The 17,957-nt window shown below is 40.4% G+C and overlaps 2 protein-coding genes and 1 pseudogene across 3 annotated transcripts; 1 reads left to right on the top strand and 2 right to left on the bottom strand.

Annotated features, from left to right (window-relative positions):
- Positions 1-1,919: 1,919 nt before the first annotated feature.
- Positions 1,920-4,498, top strand: LOC143845830 (UDP-glycosyltransferase 92A1-like). The gene is made up of 2 exons (XM_077354234.1): positions 1,920-2,503; positions 3,299-4,498. Exons 1-2 carry the CDS (start codon positions 1,953-1,955, stop codon positions 4,197-4,199), a joined length of 1,452 nt encoding a protein of 483 aa, XP_077210349.1. The 5' UTR covers positions 1,920-1,952; the 3' UTR covers positions 4,200-4,498.
- A 2,033-nt stretch (positions 4,499-6,531) lies between these two features.
- Positions 6,532-8,865, bottom strand: LOC143892154 (uncharacterized). The gene is made up of 3 exons (XM_077396602.1): positions 7,505-8,865; positions 6,922-7,185; positions 6,532-6,824 (listed from the first exon to the last, which is right to left on the bottom strand). Exons 1-3 carry the CDS (start codon positions 7,703-7,705, stop codon positions 6,726-6,728), a joined length of 564 nt encoding a protein of 187 aa, XP_077252717.1. The 5' UTR covers positions 7,706-8,865; the 3' UTR covers positions 6,532-6,725.
- Positions 8,866-9,041: 176 nt separating this feature from the next.
- On the bottom strand, positions 9,042-11,281 carry LOC143892153 (UDP-glycosyltransferase 92A1-like; annotated as a pseudogene). The gene is made up of 2 exons (XR_013255436.1): positions 10,637-11,281; positions 9,042-10,015 (listed from the first exon to the last, which is right to left on the bottom strand). The product of XR_013255436.1 is annotated as a UDP-glycosyltransferase 92A1-like (transcript).
- Between the last annotated feature and the right edge of the window lie 6,676 nt (positions 11,282-17,957).

The raw sequence follows: 17,957 nt of genomic DNA, 5'->3' as shown, positions 1-17,957 counted from the left end.
TTTCCACCTACGAATTGGTGCTTGGTTAAGATTAATGTGATTGAGAATAAAATATAGGAACTTAATTTTATTACCTAGTGGGTCATAAAGACCTTCATGCAAAATCCTAGCAAAACTTGAGGATAGAATTAACTAACCCTACAGTATGTCATTGTTAACCATATGTATTTAGTTGGCTGACATCTATGAGTAATGATTATTAGATTCAGAAAATTAAACCTACAAAATATAATCGTTGCCTCTTATATTAAAGACACCCTATTACAGAAAGAAAATCACTCATGTTTTAGTTTTGGTAATGACACTCCATCTCTACCATAAATAAAAATAAATAAATCCTAATATGTGTGCACGAGGCCGGTTGCTACAAAAGGAAAGGAAAGGAAAGTGACGTGGCAGAAAGGAAAGGGAAGGAAAAGAAACCTGACAGAAAACCGGTAAAATGAGCGTTTCGTTGCACAAAAACCTAACAGAAACTACAGATCGAAATATGCGTTTCGTTGCAGGAAAACTCAATAGAAACCTGTTAAACATAAATTGTGACAAACTAACATGCAGAATGATGCCCACATAGAACCTAGTCTATAATAAGTGGGTCCAACCCTCTCAAGTCGATCAAAATAAGAAAACCATGACAAACAAAAGCTGAACATTAACAATGCTAATCAAATTGTCACAAATATAGAAACTACATATTAAAAATTTCGAAACCCTATTATCAGATTTCAACAAAAAATATAAACCCTAGATCAAACATTAAAAAACCTAGCTATAAAATGCTAAAACCTTATGAAAGCAAATGCAAAAACCCAACCCAACATATGAATCAGAAACTAAAAACCCTAACCTTAACCATAACCCATACGTTAAAACGAAAACCATCTGTTAAAAAACAACCCACAAAGCCCTATTTCACCATATTTACCGACAATAAAAAAAAATCACAATGAGAAAGAAGAGAGATAGAGAGAAAGAATGTCCCTTCGTTTGAAGTGAAAGGTTGTAGAAACCACAAAAACCACTGAAAAAGGGGAAAAAGCCACTGGTGGAGAAAGAAGAGAGATAGAGAGAGAATGTTACCTGGTTTGAAGCTTGAGAGGATGGAGAAGAAGAGCAATGGTACCTGGTTTGAAGCTTGAGAGGGTGGAGAAGAAGAGCAATGGTGGAGACGCCCAAACTCGAGGTTGAAGACGACATCCGAAGTGCCTTTTTTCTCGTCAAAAATTATGTTGGGTCGGAGAAAACTCAGAGAAAAGAGGGCTTTTCGATATGTGAGCTCGGAAATGGGGCGACAGTAAAGTTGCGGAAACCACAAGTCCACATAGTTATTTTGGTTTTTCCACGTAGTTTCTAAACGTTTCCGCGGAAACTAAAAGAACACCTAAAAACACTGTTTCCGGGGAAAATAATTGGTGTTTCCGTGGAAAAGCGAGGGGAAAGAAAATAAAAGAACACAGCATATAGAATTCAGTCATTCACTGTTCTCTAAATGTACCAAAGCCTCCCTCTACAGATTGGAGGGTTAGGATCATCTTATGGAGATGATAATCCAGATAAGCATATTTACTTTGGAGCCAAACAAATGAATGGTTTGGATCTTTTGAAAATAGTGGGCCCGATTGTATTTTTGTGAAAATAGGTGAACCTAAACGCCACACCATAAAAAATGTGCAGATATTGGCACTCCCGTTTGATAATGGGGCAATGGGGAAGACTCATCTTGTCCTCTATTATTTAAAGAGCTGTTACTATTGCAACTACCAAAAAGCCCTCAGGGCCGAATAGAAAAAAAAGAAGAAGAAATGACAATGTGAGTTCGCCCAATTATCAAAACATGGTAGTGCAAATATCAGTAACTAGAGTAAAGCCCCCTATAAATTGACATGTACTCAAACTCAACAAGCTAAAGGGGGAAAAAAGAGACTTGGTCTGAATCTCATTTTCTTTCCACAATGGCGGAAAGGGAAAAACACATGGTTCTGTTCCCTTACATGGCTCAAGGCCATCTAATCCCTTTCATGGAGTTAGCAAGGCTTCTACAAAAAAGAACGAGATGCACCATAACCCTAGTAAACACCCCTGTAAACATCAAAAAGCTTAGAGCTTCTCTACCTTCAGATAAGTCTATCCACCTTGCAGAGCTCCCCTTCTGTAGCTCTGACCATGGCCTCCCACCAAACACCGAGAACACCGATTCCTTGCCCTCCCACCGCTTCATCGATCTCTTCGAAGCCTCGCAAACCCTCCAACCTTACTTCGAACAGCTTCTTTCTAAAATATGTGAAGAAACTAATCCTTCTCATGTATGCATAATTTCTGATATGTTCTATGGATGGACGGTCGAGGTCGCAAACAAGCATGGTGTATTCCATTCGTTCTTCATCTGTAGTGGCGCTTATGGGACTGCTGTATATTTTGAGCTATGGTTGCACTTACCACACTCTCTAACTGATTCTGAAGAGTTTCTTCTGCCGGGTTTCCCCGAAGCTCGTCACATACACAGGTATTGGACTATTGGGAAACAATCGAGGCCCTATTTGTTTTAGATTATTACAAACCATTGTGGAGACCCCAACCGATTATTGGACCGAGAATTGCACTAAATTGGATGCAATCCGTTGTCATAATCTAAAACAAACAGGCTCTAAGCTGTTAGAGTTGGTGTTATTTAATCATTTATACTCCTAAACACTGTCTCCTTGTGCCATCTCTTTTTGGGTTGGGTTGTCTTGGATACACAGTTTTTTGGATTTTGCACTAATATTTCTAAGGATCCAACTAGGGTCGGGCTCAACCCAAGAAGTCGGGTTCGGGTTCGGGTTGAAGGCTTGGGCAACCCCGACCCGAGTGAACCCCGGCATTTTTTAGTAAGGTTAAAAACTTGGGTTGAACTCGGGCTGGGTCGGGTTCGGGCTAGGAAAAAGGGTTCCTTGGGTTGGGTAGGGTTGAACCTCATTGGGTTGGATATCGGTTCAGGTTGAGTAAATGGTTCCTCGGGTACGGTTCGGGTTGGCCTCAACCCAACCCGAGTTGCACCCCTCAAATAGCTTTATTATACCATGTGAAACAACCAATTACTCCAAATACTTGAGCTGTTGGGGTTGGTGTTATTAAATCATTTATACTTCAACACTCTCTGGCACACCTATAACTACATTTTTTTGGGTTGCCGTACACATGTTTTTTTTGGGCTTGGTGCTAGGACGGTTCAACAGCTATACTCTATGTGAAACAACCAATTACTCAAAAAGTTTAAGTTATTAGAGGGGGTGTTATTTAATCATTTATACTTCAACAGGTCTCAACTTCCCAACCATCTCAAATTGGCCGATGGTACGGATCGATGGTCCAAATTCCTTAAGCGAGAGCTCTCCTTTTGGCTAAGATCTGATGGGTTTTTGATCAACACGGTTGAGGAGTTTGAATTGATTGGATTAGGATATTTTCGTAGAAAAATGAGTCGGCCCGTTTGGCCCATTGGGCCAATAACTTCGGACAAGGAAGCATCTGTACGGAAGAATCCTGGAATTCCCGTAGATCATTGTGTTGAATGGCTGAATCTCCACCGTCCGTGCTCTGTTCTCTACATATCTTTTGGGTCTCAAAACAGCATCTCTACGTCACAAATGATGGCTCTAGCTATGGGTTTGGAAACAAGTGGCAAAGCTTTTATTTGGGCCATTCGGGCTCCAATTGGGTTTGATAAAACAGATGATTTTAGATCCGAGTGGTTGCCCGAAGGATTCGAAGGTCGGATGGGGGAAAGAAAACAAGGGATTTTGGTAAGAACATGGGCCCCACAGTTGGAAATACTGTCACATAAATCAACGGGAGCATTTCTAAGTCATTGTGGTTGGAATTCAACGGTGGAGAGCTTGACACGTGGCGTGCCGATGATTGGATGGCCGATATCTGGTGAGCAGTTCTATAATTCGAAGATGTTGGAAGAAGAGATTGGTGTTTGTGTTGAGATTGGGAGGGGGAATAGTGAAGAGATTAGGGAGGATCATGTTGTGAAGGTGATTGAAATGGTGATGGGAGAGACAGAGAAAGGAGAAGAGATGAGGAGAAGGGTTTATGGAGTTAAAGAGATGTTGGAGGCAGCTATTAGAGAGGATGGTAGTTACAAAGGTTCATCGATTGAAGGTTTGGATGGTTTTTTCAACACTGCCTTTTCAACGAGAGAGAAAGATGAGTAGGGCTGCAACTCAAGCCGGGTTTTACCCGACCCGCATCGACCCGACCTGAAAATAGCCTGGGTTGGGTTCAGGTTTCATGGGTTTCGGGTTGAGCCGGGTTGAGCATTCAAAAGCCCGCATGAATCTCGGGTCAAGCCGGGTTTGAAGGGGTCCGACCCGACCCGACCCGACCCGAGTTACATAAGTTATAGTATGTACATTTTTTCTATTGTTAGTTAAAAGTTAAAAGTGAAAACCCACGCACCCACTGTTATTGTATGTGAGTCTAATTTCTGCTTCTATGAGTTGAGTTGATTCAAGTGTTTGATTCAGCATTGTTTGATTGTAATTACAACATTGTTTGATTACAACATTGTTTGATTCAAGTGTAATGTGAGTGTAATTACGTCATTGTTTGATTCAAGTGTAATGTGAGTGTAATTTCTGCTTCTATGAGTTGAGTTGCCTTGCCAAACAAGAATTTTCCTTAAAAAATTGCGTCAACGTGAAAAAATCCGACCCAAGATTTATCATGGGTAGGGCCAGGTTTGGGAATCGTGGGTTTTCCAAAAAAAAACCCGAGCCGAGCCGACCCGAGATATTTCTCGGGTAGGGTTGGGTTCTCCAAAACCCGATCCGCCCGTCCCGAGTTGCAGCCCTAAAGATGAGTAGAGAGAGTTTTCCATTTAGGGTGTGGGGTAGGTGTGGATGAGATGTATTCTATTGTTATTTTTGCCTATTTCTTTGTGTCACTTTCATATTAGATGACCTTTGAGCTTTTATCTATTGGGAAATGATGTATTCGACCCTTCATCTTTTTAGGGCCACTCCCTTATATTGTAGATAAATTTTACGGTGGCCGCCCTTTACATATATAAAGGACGGAGAGAGAAAATATCAACCCCCTTGAATTTTTTTTTTGGTGAACCCCTTGATTTTTTTTATGAAGGGGAAAGTCAAAAGAGGGGGTTTAATCATAAATACATGGAGGGGCGTGATGCTGACGATCATTTGGCCAGTACTTTTCTACTGTGGGGTCTAATGCAGAGGCATCCTATTTTACTTCAAGAAATATTAGGAGACTCAAATATCTTAGAGATAATGTTTCATAACTGTTTTTCTTTACTTTAGTAAGCTAAGTGATTTAGGATATTAAGTGGATTTCTTTCCTTAGGAGTCAAATATGCAAGTATAGTATGGTCCACCTATTTGAATGATCTAATCCAATCATATATTGGTCCTCGCTATAAATTGGCCCACAACTTTTGTTTATTTGGACCCACAACTTTGTTTATTTGGAATCACAACTGTCCTCACAAAGTTCTTGGGATAGTAGTAAAAATTGAAATGTAAAACCAATTAGGACATTACATGCTTGACGGTGAAGGAATACCTTGTTAAATCCAAAAAGAAAAGGCATACACACAAAGGCGTCCAAAACAAGCAAAAGAAGCTTACTCAGGATGATGCTAAGTAAAATGTCAAAGAAGCCAGTATCGGCGTGTCAAGGTCTTTGAGGTTGGAGATGCTATAGCGACAACACCAATAAACTCGAGGTCGAGTTCTCTTCAAGTGGGGGGATTGACACGTCTCCCTAATAAAAGGGGTTTCAATACAACCTTTTCTGGTCACTATAACCTTTTTGGGTTGCAACATGTTTCTGTTGGGATTAGTTTATCTACTTTTCTTTTGTTTAGGACTTTAGAAGTGATTGGGTAATAGAGTCATGATAGGGTTCGAAGTTTGGTTCAAGTCGAACAAGGTAGTGTCTTTTAGTGGAATAAGGAAGTTAGGATTTTGTCTATGAAAGTAACAATGTTGCACGGCCAATTCTTCGTTTTTTTTTTTGGGTTTTCTAATAAAATTAAGTTACTCCTTTATTACTACTCTTTTCTTCTTTTGGAAATTAGAGAGTAGTGATACTATTTCGCGGGTCGTGGATTCGAAGGCTTACTAAACAGAGGTTGACAGCTTTAACCCCGCCTTGGTTCTTCGCATTTCCGGCTACGCTACCTTGCAAAACTAAGTACAACACTCAGTGTTATCTTTGTATGCTTTTTTGCTCAATTACATTTACATTGCTTTGTATGCTATTATATCAGTTTTTACCCGTCTGACTTTCTATAGAATAGACTCTGTAGTTGCAGGAGATAGAATTGTTTGAAGACTTTATTACTGATCACTTCCCAGTATTCACCACTTAAGTGAGCCCATCCCTTGCTTTTTACCTATTCTTAACTTGTTTTTAAATTTATAGAATTCTCCTCATTGATTTTAAAAGATGGATGGTGCACATGAACTATTTAAATCCTCCAAGGAAAAGCCTAATTTGAGATCACAACATTGTGCAAGGGAGTTCATTCAAATGCATGCATAACAATAGCTGTAAGGAGAAAGGAAAAAAGTAACAGCAGGATTGGAGCCACTAAAAAACTACTAGAGGGTTTTGTTAAAAAAAAAAAGAGATCCCTACGAATAGGCGACTCTCTCACCGTCATTGTACAATCGAAAAACAATGGTCCATACTATTTTCATGGCTTCTGATATTTATATCAGTTCCACAAGTTTCCCTTTCCGGAGGTTTGGACCATGAAAGGCTGCAGTGAGCATCTTCTTTTGCTTCATTTCAAAGTTCGAGTACCAAAACTGCATGTTCATTCAGAAAATTGAATTGAGTAGATCATATCTCATATAATAACCAAAAGGGACTATGACACATAGAGGATATAAAAGAGAGACTTACTTTCAGAATCTGTGGTGATCCAATTCCCCTTCTCTTGCATTCCTCAGTTTTTGGGCTCACACATGTTTCCTCACTGTCAATTTCAAAATTCGGATTTGTAAATGTCCGATAACTTGTCGTCGAATATGCTAACGACAAGGGAGAAAATTCCAAAGAATAGGCGGAACAGCTCCCCACATCCAATGTGAAGCTGATCTTACTAGAGGTGGAGCTCATTTCATCTGATGGGTCTTTGAGGTTACCTTTCTTATGGAAGTATGGGACCTTCAATAACAATTCTACAGTTAGAAATCAATGCAATATAGAGGAATTATCTGGTTTAATCATTTACGCCGAATTTTGAGTTCGACTGAACTCCCAATGGTAGTCACAAAGAGTACCACCACCTAATTTGTATAGTAAGTTCTACAAGTGATCATTTTCTGTTTACATTTACCAATTGTGACAACCATTGAGTAAGGTTGATTTTTCATAAGCACTAAGCTTTTGCCCCTAAAATCCTACAATTCAAATGAAAATTTTACACCCATTTTACATCGAAAGAAATGGAGACCAAATGAAATCATTGGGATAATAATTGTACCTTCCACCGCTTGATTCCTCCTCTGCCAGAATTGGCGGCCGCATACCATCTAATTAGGTCCCTCATTCGAGAAATGGCTCTTCTCTTCCTGTTCATTGACCTGTCACTTCCATAATCAGCGATCGTCGAGCCTGACACCACTATGTCACAAATTGGTAGAAATTTACTGCCTACATGGGCTGATTCTGCCTTGTGACCCATTTGTTCTTCTTTTATTGAGATAGTCTCTAGTGTTTGTACATGTTAACATTCTCTTCCTGCTAGGAGTAGTTTCTATGGCTTGTTCTTGTGACAATTTGAGAAGCCATTGTAGGATCTTGTAACATGTAATCGACGGAAAAAAGAGCGATTAGTCCTGGATAGATTAATGTTTATTAAACATCTAGATGTCTTAAGATGACAAGACTCACCTGCATACTGATCAGATTTTATGAGCTGTCTGTTATATAGAATAGCAGTTTATAGTGGTTAAAGGATGAAGACAGAGAAAGATCTATTGATGTAATAGATTCATGTCTCATTAGGCTGGTTCATGACCGTGTGATAGAATTTGATCAATCAAATAAAGACGCCAAGCATTGAGTGGTGGTGGTGGTTTTTTTGGGGGGGGCTTGTGATTTTACTGTTGTAAGGTAGTAATGTGGTAGGATGAGAATGTTTTGTAAATGGGTTTTTTGATGCGTCATGTGGGGATGAGATAGAGATTGGGTATTAAAAAATCGGTGGTGTTTGTGTTGGCCCTTTTAGACACCATGTGTGGAGGCCTTGAGCCCACATGGGTGACAACCCATTTAACTTCTTGGCTTTGTATTCTATTCATATGAGGCATTCTTTCATGTGTTGGGATTTTACATGAGCTTTCCATTTGATTTGAGGACGTGTATCTCTATCCTTCATTCAAGTAAAGGAGTTCTTTGCTGTCTAATCAGATCTAGGGAGGAAACTAGAAAATGTGCCTCCTTTTGGGGAGAGATTTACTAAGATTGCATACTTTTGGCGACTTGTTTTTTCTTCACATTGTCTTCATTCTCTCTCGATATATGTAGGTACTTCGTGTCAATTCCTAGAGAGGGCTAGAAAGGGCTCTCACATTCCTTCTTCTTTTTTTACCGTTATACCCTCTATATAAGCCCCACTAGCATGTAACTATTGGGACCTCATTAGTTCACGAGAACAAGATTAGTGACGAACTAATGAGGTCCCATTAGTTTACAAGGATTGATTGTAATTGAATTGAAGATTTAGTAAAATCTATAATTTTATCATGGTATCGGAGCAGTTTAATTGCCACAATGCTGACACAAGCAAAGCATAAGCTCCCTAACAAATAGGGCCATTTACCTTGCCCAGAGCACAACCCTAGTAATGTTAGTAATGTTGTGGTGGACTACCCTCTTACACTATAAGGGAGTGGGCCGAGGAAGGAAAGGGGGCGAATGTATCATTTCCCATCCCAAAGGATATGAGCTCACAAAGGTCATCTAATATGAAAGGACCAATAGCAAGAGGCAAAAACATGAAGATAGAACATATCTCATCCACATACCTCACACCCTTATCTTCTTTATCTATCCCACTGGGATTCCAGAACAAACAAAAAAGGACTGGGCCCTACTATACATCCAACGTACAATGCTCGTTGCTCGTCTTTGTCCTCATAAAAAAGGCAGTATTGAAAAATCCATCCAAAGCTTTAATAGATGAACCTTTGTAACTACCATCATCTCTGATAGCTGCCTCCAAAATCTCTTTAACTCCATAAACCCTTCTCCTCATCTCTCCTCCTTTTTCAGTCTCTCCCATCACCATTTCAATTACCTTCACAACATGATCCTCCCTAATCTCTTCACTATTCTCCCTAGCAATCTCAACACAAACCCCAACCTCTTCTTCCAACATCTTAGAATTATAAAATTGCTCACCAGAGATAGGCCATCCGATCATCGGCACGCCACATGTCAAGCTCTCCACCGTAGAATTCCAACCACAATGGCTTAGAAACGCTCCCGTTGATTTATGTGACAGTATTCCCAACTGTGGGGCCCATTTTCTTACCAAAATCCCTTGTTTTCTTTCCCCCATCCGACCTTCGAATCCTTGGGGCAACCACTCGGATCTAAAATCCCTCTTTTTCATCAAACCCAATTGGGGCCCGGATGGCCCAAATAAAAGGTTTGCCACTTGCTTCCAATCCCATGGCTAAAGCCATCATTTGTGACGTAGAGATGCTGTTTTGAGACCCAAAAGATATGTAGATAACAGAGCACGGACGGTGGAGATTCAGCCATTCCACGCAACGATCGACAGAAATTCCAGGTTTCTTCCCAACAAATCCTTCCTTGTCCGGAATAGAAGTTATGGGTCCAATGGGCCAAACGGGTCGCCCTGTTTTTCTACGAAAATACCCTAATCCGATCGGTTCGAACTCCTCCACCGTGTTAATCAAATACCCGTCCGACTGTAAGCAGAAAGAGAGCTCTCGCTGGAGCAATTTGGACCATCGATCCGTACCTGTCAAAGTATAAATGATTAAATAACCACAACTCTAACAACTCAAGCTTTTGGAGTAATTGGTTGTTTCACATGGTATCATAGCTATTGCCTCACTGCAAGTCTCACTGCAAGTCCTGGGTACTAAACCCACCAACTCCTTGAGACCTTGATATTAAAAAAACCCACTGGTAAGAGTGAGTGTTGAACTATAAATGATCAAACTCTTAAAGGCTTAAGCTTTTATTAGAGTAATTGGTTGTGTCACATGGGTATCATAGCTATTTCCTCATTGCAAGTCCTGGGTTCTAAACCCAGCAAGGAGTACGTGAGACTGTGAGAGGGAGTGTTAAAAAAAAGAGCTCTAATAGCTTAAGTTTTTGAGGTAATTGGTCATTTCACATGGTATCAGAGCTATTAAAAGCAAGTCCCGAGTTCAAAACTCAATAACTCCTTGATATTAAAAATCCTTGGCCAACCCAGGCCACATGCGACAGGGAGTGTGAACTAATTACAGCTTAAGTTTTTGAGGTAATTAGTAGTTTCACATGGTATCAGAGCTATTAAAGGCAAGTCACGGGTTCAAAACCCAACAACTCCTTGATATTAAAAATCCACAAGTAATTGGTTGTTTAACAATACCGTTGGCCAATTCGAGGTTCTTGCCAAGCTGAGACAAGTGAATGTGACGCGCTTCTGGGAAATCTGGCAGAAGAAACTCCTCACAATCAGTAGTCCTATAGTGTGGTAAGTGCAACCAGAGCTCAAAATATACAGCGGTCCCATAAGCGCCACTAGAGATGAAGAAGGAATGGAATACACCGAGCTTGTTTGCGACCTCGACCGTCCATCCATAGAACATATCTGAAATTATGCACACATGAGAAGGATTAGTTTCTTCACATATTTTAGAAACAAGGTTTTCGAAGTAAGGTTGGAGGGTTTGCGAGGCTTCGAAGAGGTCGATGAAGCGATGGAAGGGCAAGGAATCGGTGTTCTCTGTGTTTGGTGGGAGGCCATGGTCTGTGCTGGAGAATGGGAGCTCTGAGAGGTGAATGGAGGTATCTGAAGGTAGAGAAGCTCTAAGCTTTTTGATATTTAGAGGAGTGTTTACTAGAGTTATGGTGCATCTTGTTCTTTTTTTTAGAAGCCTTGCTAACTCAATGAAAGGGATCAGATGGCCTTGTGCCATGAATGGGAACAAAACCATGTGTTTCTCTCTTCCAGCCATTGTGGAAAAGAAGGTGAGTTTCAGGACACTTCTTTTTCTCTTTAGCTGTGTGGTGGGAAGCCTATTTATATTTTATAGGGCAGGGTTACAATATTTGCTGTCCCCTTTTCTTCTATGAACCACCCTGTAAAATGAGTAGTAAAAATTCACTGAGAGGGGTCGCAGAGGGAAGAAAAGGGGCTAATGATCATTTCCTTATTTATAAGTGTTTTTATACAGTTGGGCCCACTTTCTTAGAAGATCAAAACCATTCATTTGTGGGGGGCCCAATGTAAATAGGCTGTATCCGGATTATCATCTCCATAAAAATGATCCTAACCCTCTGATCTGTAGAAGGGGACTTTGGCGGTTTCTAGACAAGTGAATTCTATTACGACCAATCAACATATCTAGTCTTCTCGACATGTACGATAGATATCACAATACAGTGGGCCCCATGATCTAGCCTACCTCTAATCTTCAGCATGTGGAGGTCTGAAATATCGTTGCACCCCTATCACCGCTTGAATGGCAAGGCATCCATGGCCGTCCTTCAATTTGAGTTTAAGGTTGCTCCATTCTGACCAGGTGATCACGGATTCGAGTCACGGAAACAGCCTCTCTGCAAAGCAAGAGTAAGGCTGCGTACATCTAGCCCTCCCCAGACCCCGCAATGGCAGGAGGCTTGGGCACTAGGCCGCCCTTTTTTATTCAATTGAGGAGCCCTTCATCTTTGCAGTACATATACTCAGCATGATTTAGGCCTTCCTTAGAACCAACGATGAATGGAGAAGTTTGACTCTCCATTCGTGAGAGAGATATCTACACAAATCAAATGTTTCTGTCACAACAACTGGAAAAATAGTCATTTGGTAAGTCACAAATCAAAGTTTTTTTTTGAAGACCCTCCAATCTTTAGGGCGGGACTATTCCCTACGGATGCAGGCATTCACCCGTAAACCACGCACATTGTGTAAGCCCAGGGAGATTTGAACTCGTGTCAATGGGGAACATACCATGGCTTTAAGCCAAAGAGCCACGCCCTCACAGGTTATCACAATACTCTCTCTCTCTCTCTCACCGACTGCTAACCATTTATTTTCAAATTCCTTGAAGCCTGGTCTGTATGTTGCAACAATAATAGGGTGATGATAACTTCGCACCCCCTGTGGGATGATCCGCACCCCTTTAACATGAATTGACATAAAAAAGTGTTAAGTCTGATTTTTTTAATGCTTTTTTTAAACCTTTTTTACGTCAATTCACATCAAAGGGGCGAATCATCCTAAGGGGGTGCGAATTTATCTTCATCCTAAGGGGGTGCGAATTTATCTTCATCCTAAGGGGGTGCGAATTTATCTTCATCCTAAGGGGGTGCGAATTTATCTTCTCCCCAATAATCATGAGATCTTTGAACAGCAACTCTTGTCCTGCTCGAGACATGATTTTCCTCATTTATCATATAGTCCAGTGTGACAAAGACTAATCATCACGCTGTCTTTCCTCTGTCCTACAGAAATCAGCACCCTTAACTTTCATTCATGCACCCGTTCTTTATTCACACCCCTACAAATGATAGTAGCACGATGTGTGCATGATGGTGGTGGTGTAGATGTGGTTAATTAGTGGATGGATGTGTGTTTATGGGTGTTAGTTATCTAGCTATGTGTTGTAGGGTAGTGGGAGTTAGTTATTTATGAGGTGTCTTGTTAGTGGATAAGTGTGCTTGTGATGCGGCAATCTCTCTTGATTGTATTTATGTAATAGCAATCTAAGGAAATGAAAAGAAGAGTAATTTCTAGCAAAGAGACTTATGTTTCTTGGAGAGTTATGGTTCCTCTCGATTTGAACCACTAGGAGGTCCGGTTGCCTCGAATCAACCTCTCTTCCCCTCATTTCTATTTTCTTTTTCTTTTTTTTCCGTTACGGCCCATTAGGCACGTAATATAGCACCTGCTTGCATTCTAATTTTCCCAATAATGAGAGAGGAGTGTGGGAATTAGCATCCCTTATTTTACTCCTCAAACCCCTCTCTTTTATTGTTCTTTAACGATACAACACTCCTCATATTTGATATTAGCACACTTGTCAAATTTTTTTCCGCCGATAATTGTTGCTACCATTCTCAGCATCAAATTGTTGCTCCCTTTTGCTTTTTATCTTCTCTTAATTTTTGTTTATTTCTTCTTCTTTTTTCAGTTGAGGAGCCTTATGTGAGATGCGTGCATGAAATAGTGTTCTATTCAGTTTAGGTGTTTCATTTCTTCTGAAGTATGTGCCCTGAAAAAGAATTTCAAATTCCATGCGGATCAGTACTCAAAATCAACCCATAATGTCTTTTCATTGAGGTTTAGTCTATAGTGACACATTTTCAAGAGGACCGGTACCCAAAATTTGTCAATAAAGACTCGTCCATAAGGCTAGAGTCCCATCAAACCTGCTGAAGCTTTCCGCAGCTCATCTTTTATGCTACACATTCGGCCATCATCATCTTCAAAAATCTCACCATACATCAACCAACATCTTTAGTAGATAAGGACGTCAATACTTAGTACTGTGTATCGAATTGGGGATTTTGTGTGGGTGGGGGTAGATTTGTTATAATCAAACGGATGTCGCATTGTTAGATTGTCTTGGTGGTAGATTAAGCAGGTTGGCTAGATGGGGCAACCTAGATAGATTAGACAGCTAATCACAGAGGATCGCTATTTATCCCCTCCAACTAAGATCTCCATAATCTTCATCGACGGCTACCCTAGGTTGGTTACTTTCTGGTGACCCGGAAGCATGGCAGTTTTTCTCCATGGGGCTCAAGGATTTTACAAAGAAAAGAATGAGAGGTAGGCGATGGCTGAGAAGAAGGCGAGGAAGATTACCTGTTGTAACCGTTGAAAGGAATAAGAGTGGGGCGAAATGGAAAAGAAGGGGATCAACTTATCATCACCCAAGTATATACAAGAAATGATGCTTGATTAAGAGGAGAAATTATATGGCGCCCAACCATCAAGTCCCGTGTGGGCGGGTAAGACCATGTGGGCCATACCGCTCTTGATATTTGATCAGCCCACTTTTTAAGAGGCTGATGCTGGATCAAATATCAAGGACGGTACGGCCCACATGGGACTTGACAGTCGGGCACTGTGGAAAACCCTCGAGTATGAGTCGAGTTTATACTTAGAAATATAAATAGGGAAATGATTTTAGCAGTCCAATGGTTTGATATGTCGCATGGGGGGCGTTTGGATACGCGGATTTTAGAATCTTGGATTTCCTCAACAACGTAGATGGGAGAGGAGAGAAGGAGACCAGCCGTCATGTAGCCGTCATGTTCTGATTTCTCGCCCTTCTTTCTGACAGCAAGAGAGCAGGAGATCATTCCATGTTTCCAGGTTTTAGAAATCTCAATATGGGAAAGAGATTTCTAAAACCTGGATTTCTCACTAAAAATCCAAGAAACGATGTAGGATAGCATATAGCAGCTTGATCATGAACCTTGTTTTACACAATTTTCAAACTAAAACCTGGATTCTAAAATCCGTGCATCCAAAGAAACCCTCATTGTTTAAAGGGCTGTCAAAAGGTTATTTACAGATCCCAAAAAGCTCTGATAACTCCAATTAAAAACAAAAAAAACACATGCTACTTTCACGTTATATCAAAGCATTGGAGTGCTAAAATCATTTCCCTATGATACTAACATTGAATCTAATCACGTAACAAAAAGGGATAAATGCTAGGCAGGGCCTAATTTGCAAATTAAGCTTGTGCCAATATCAAATATCACCTTTGATTGATCAAGGCTGGTAAATTGTAAAAACAATCTAATCCTTTAGAAGGTGACAAATTCTTTTTTGGGAAAATGACCAAATGAAAGGGCTTTCTACTGACTATGACCTTTGAAGATGGGAGACTTGGAAATAACCAATCTATAGTGATGGTGACTGGTTTGCAAGGGTTTAGGACAAAAATACCCTCATTTTTAAAATACCGCCACCTCTCTCTCTCTCTCTCTCTCTCTCTCTCTCTCTTGGGATGATCCCAACCATAAATTAGAGGGCCACAATTCCTCTCTCTTTCTCTCTCATGGGATGATCCCAATAGTCCATTAGAGGGCCACAATGCCTCTCTCTCTCTCTCTCTCTCTCTCTCTCTCTCTCTCTCTCTCTCTCTTGGGATGATCCCAACCATAAATTAGAGGGCCACAATTCCTCTCTCTTTCTCTCTCATGGGATGATCCCAATAGTCCATTAGAGGGCCACAATGCCTCTCTCTCTCTCTCTCTCTCTCTCTCTCTCTCGCTCGTGGGATGATCCCAACCGTCCATTAGAGGGCCCCAATGCCCCCCTCTATCTCTCATGGGATGATCCCAACCGTCCACTAAAGGGCCACAATGCCCCCCTCTCTCTCATGGGATGATCCCAACCTTCCATTAGAGGGCCACAATGCCCCTCTCTCTCATGGGATGATCCCAACCGTCCATTAGAGGGCCCCAATGCCCCCTCTCTCTCATGGGATGATCCCAACCGTCCATTAAAGGGTCACAATGCCCCCTCTCTCTCATGGGATGATCCCAACCTTCCATTAGAGGGCCACAATGCCCCTCTCTCTCATGGGATGATCCCAACCGTCCATTAGAGGGCCCCAATGCCCTGCTCTCTCTCTCTCATGGGATGATCCCAACCGTCCATTAAAGGGCCACAATGCCCCTCTCTCTCTCTCTCATGGGATGATCCCAACCTTCCATTAGAGGGACACAATGCCCCTCTCTCTCATGGGATGATCCCAACCGTCTATTGGAGGGCCCCAATGCCCCCCTCTCTCTCTCTCATGAGACGATCCCAACCGTCCATTAAAGGGCCACAATGCCCCCTCTCTCTCATGGGATGATCCCAACCTTCCATTAGAGGGCCACAATGCCCTCTTTCTCTCATGGGATGATCACAACCGTCCATTAGAGGGCCACAATGCCCTCTTTCTCTCATGGGATGATCACAACCGTCCATTAGAGGGTCACAATGCCCTGCAGGTTCGTGCACCTCTCTCCGGTATCCTCTGATTCTGAGTGAACCTCCTCTCACAGGTTGGTAGTCTCTCCCTCTCAGTTGTTTAAACCATTAGTAATCCTAAATAAACAACTTATAAACACTCTAAAACCACTGCTAAGTCTATATAAACCACTTATAAACACTCTAAACCACTGATAGGCTTATATAAACAACTTATAAATACTTTAAGCCACTGATTACCCTATTTAAACACTTGTAAACACACTAAACCACTCCTAGGCTTATATAAAACACTTATAAACACTCTAAACCACTGCTTACCCTATATAAACCACTTGTAAATACTCCAAACCACTGCTTACCCTATATAAACCACTTATAAACACTCTAAACTGATGTTAGGCTTACATGAACCACTTATAAACACTCTAAACCACTGCTTACACTGTATAAACAACTTATAAACACTCTAAACAACTGTTTACCCTATATAAACCACTTGTAAATACTCTAAACCACTGCTTACCCCTATATAAACCAGTGCTTACACTGTATAAACAACTTATAAACACTCTAAACCACTGTTTACCCTATATGAACCACTTGTAAAAATTTTAAACCACAGCTTACCCCTATATAAACCACTTACAAACACTATAAACCCTTGCTTACACTGTATAAACAACTTATAAACACTCTAAACCACTGTTAAGCCTATATAAACCACTTATAAACACTCTAAACCACTGATAGGCTTAGATAAACCATTGTTTACCCTATATAAACCAGTTGTAAAGACTCTAAATCACTGATAAGCCTATATAAACCACTTATAAACACTATAAACTACTTCTTACCCTGTATAAACCATGTATAAATACTCTAAACCACTGATAAGCTTATATAAACCACTTATAAACACTCTAAACCACTGATAGGCTTAGATAAACCACTGTTTACCCTATATAAATCAGTTGTAAACACTCTAAACCACTGATAAGCCTATATAAACCACTTATAAACACTATAAACTACTTCTTACCCTGTATAAACCATGTATAAACACTCTAAACCACTGATAATCCTATATAAACCACTTATAAACACTCTAAATCACTGATAGGCTTATATAAACCACTGTTTACCCTATATAAACCAGTTGTAAACACTCTAAACCACTGATAAGCCTATATAAACCACTTATAAACACTGTAAACTACTGCTCACCCTGTATAAATCACTTATAAACACTTTAAACCATTGTTAATCCTTATAAACCATAAACACTCTAAACCACTGGTAAGCCTTAATAAACCACTACTTAGGATTATAAACCACTACTGAGGATTCTTAACCAAAGAAGCTATATAAACCACTTATAAACACCCACTTCAGTAGTGGTTTATGGTAGTGAAATAGTGATTTAACTTAAGAAATTAGTGGGTTACAATAAAATAACAATGATTATAAAGTGTTTAAAGTAATTTAAATATGATTAAATAGTGATTGAAGGCTTTGTGCAATGGAAAACAGTAGTTTAACATGAAAAACTTTCATTCAAGTTTATAAACATGCCTTATAATGAAAATAGAAGGGAGAGGGCTACAAATACACACATTTCCATTCATTGAAGGCTTTGTGCAATGGAATGGTAGTTTCTAGTGAAGATTTTTGCGATTTCGAAATCTAATAATGTTTTTTTGCAATAGTTGTTGTAAATGAAGGCGTTTTCTAATGCAATGAAGGG

This window comes from Tasmannia lanceolata, unplaced genomic scaffold, assembly GCF_043159265.1.
Source record: "Tasmannia lanceolata isolate RefF3 unplaced genomic scaffold, GAP_Taslan_0.1 ptg000015l, whole genome shotgun sequence".
In the NCBI taxonomy this organism is placed as follows: domain Eukaryota; kingdom Viridiplantae; phylum Streptophyta; class Magnoliopsida; order Canellales; family Winteraceae; genus Tasmannia; species Tasmannia lanceolata.
Note: the sequence above shows the minus strand (reverse complement) of the source record. Positions and strands in the feature narration are given on the sequence as shown.

Bases quoted from the DNA above. Each gene is read 5' to 3' on its own strand.
- LOC143892154 (XM_077396602.1), bottom strand. From the start codon at position 7,705: ATGGGTCACAAGGCAGAATCAGCCCATGTAGGCAGTAAATTTCTACCA. The intron at 7,186-7,504 runs GTACAATTATTA...TTGTTATTGAAG, and splicing joins GAGGAATCAAGCGGTGGAAG to GTCCCATACTTCCATAAGAA. The intron at 6,825-6,921 runs GTAAGTCTCTCT...ATGAACATGCAG, and splicing joins GATCACCACAGATTCTGAAA to TTTTGGTACTCGAACTTTGA.
- LOC143845830 (XM_077354234.1), top strand. From the start codon at position 1,953: ATGGCGGAAAGGGAAAAACACATGGTTCTGTTCCCTTACATGGCTCAA. The intron at 2,504-3,298 runs GTATTGGACTAT...ATACTTCAACAG, and splicing joins GAAGCTCGTCACATACACAG to GTCTCAACTTCCCAACCATC.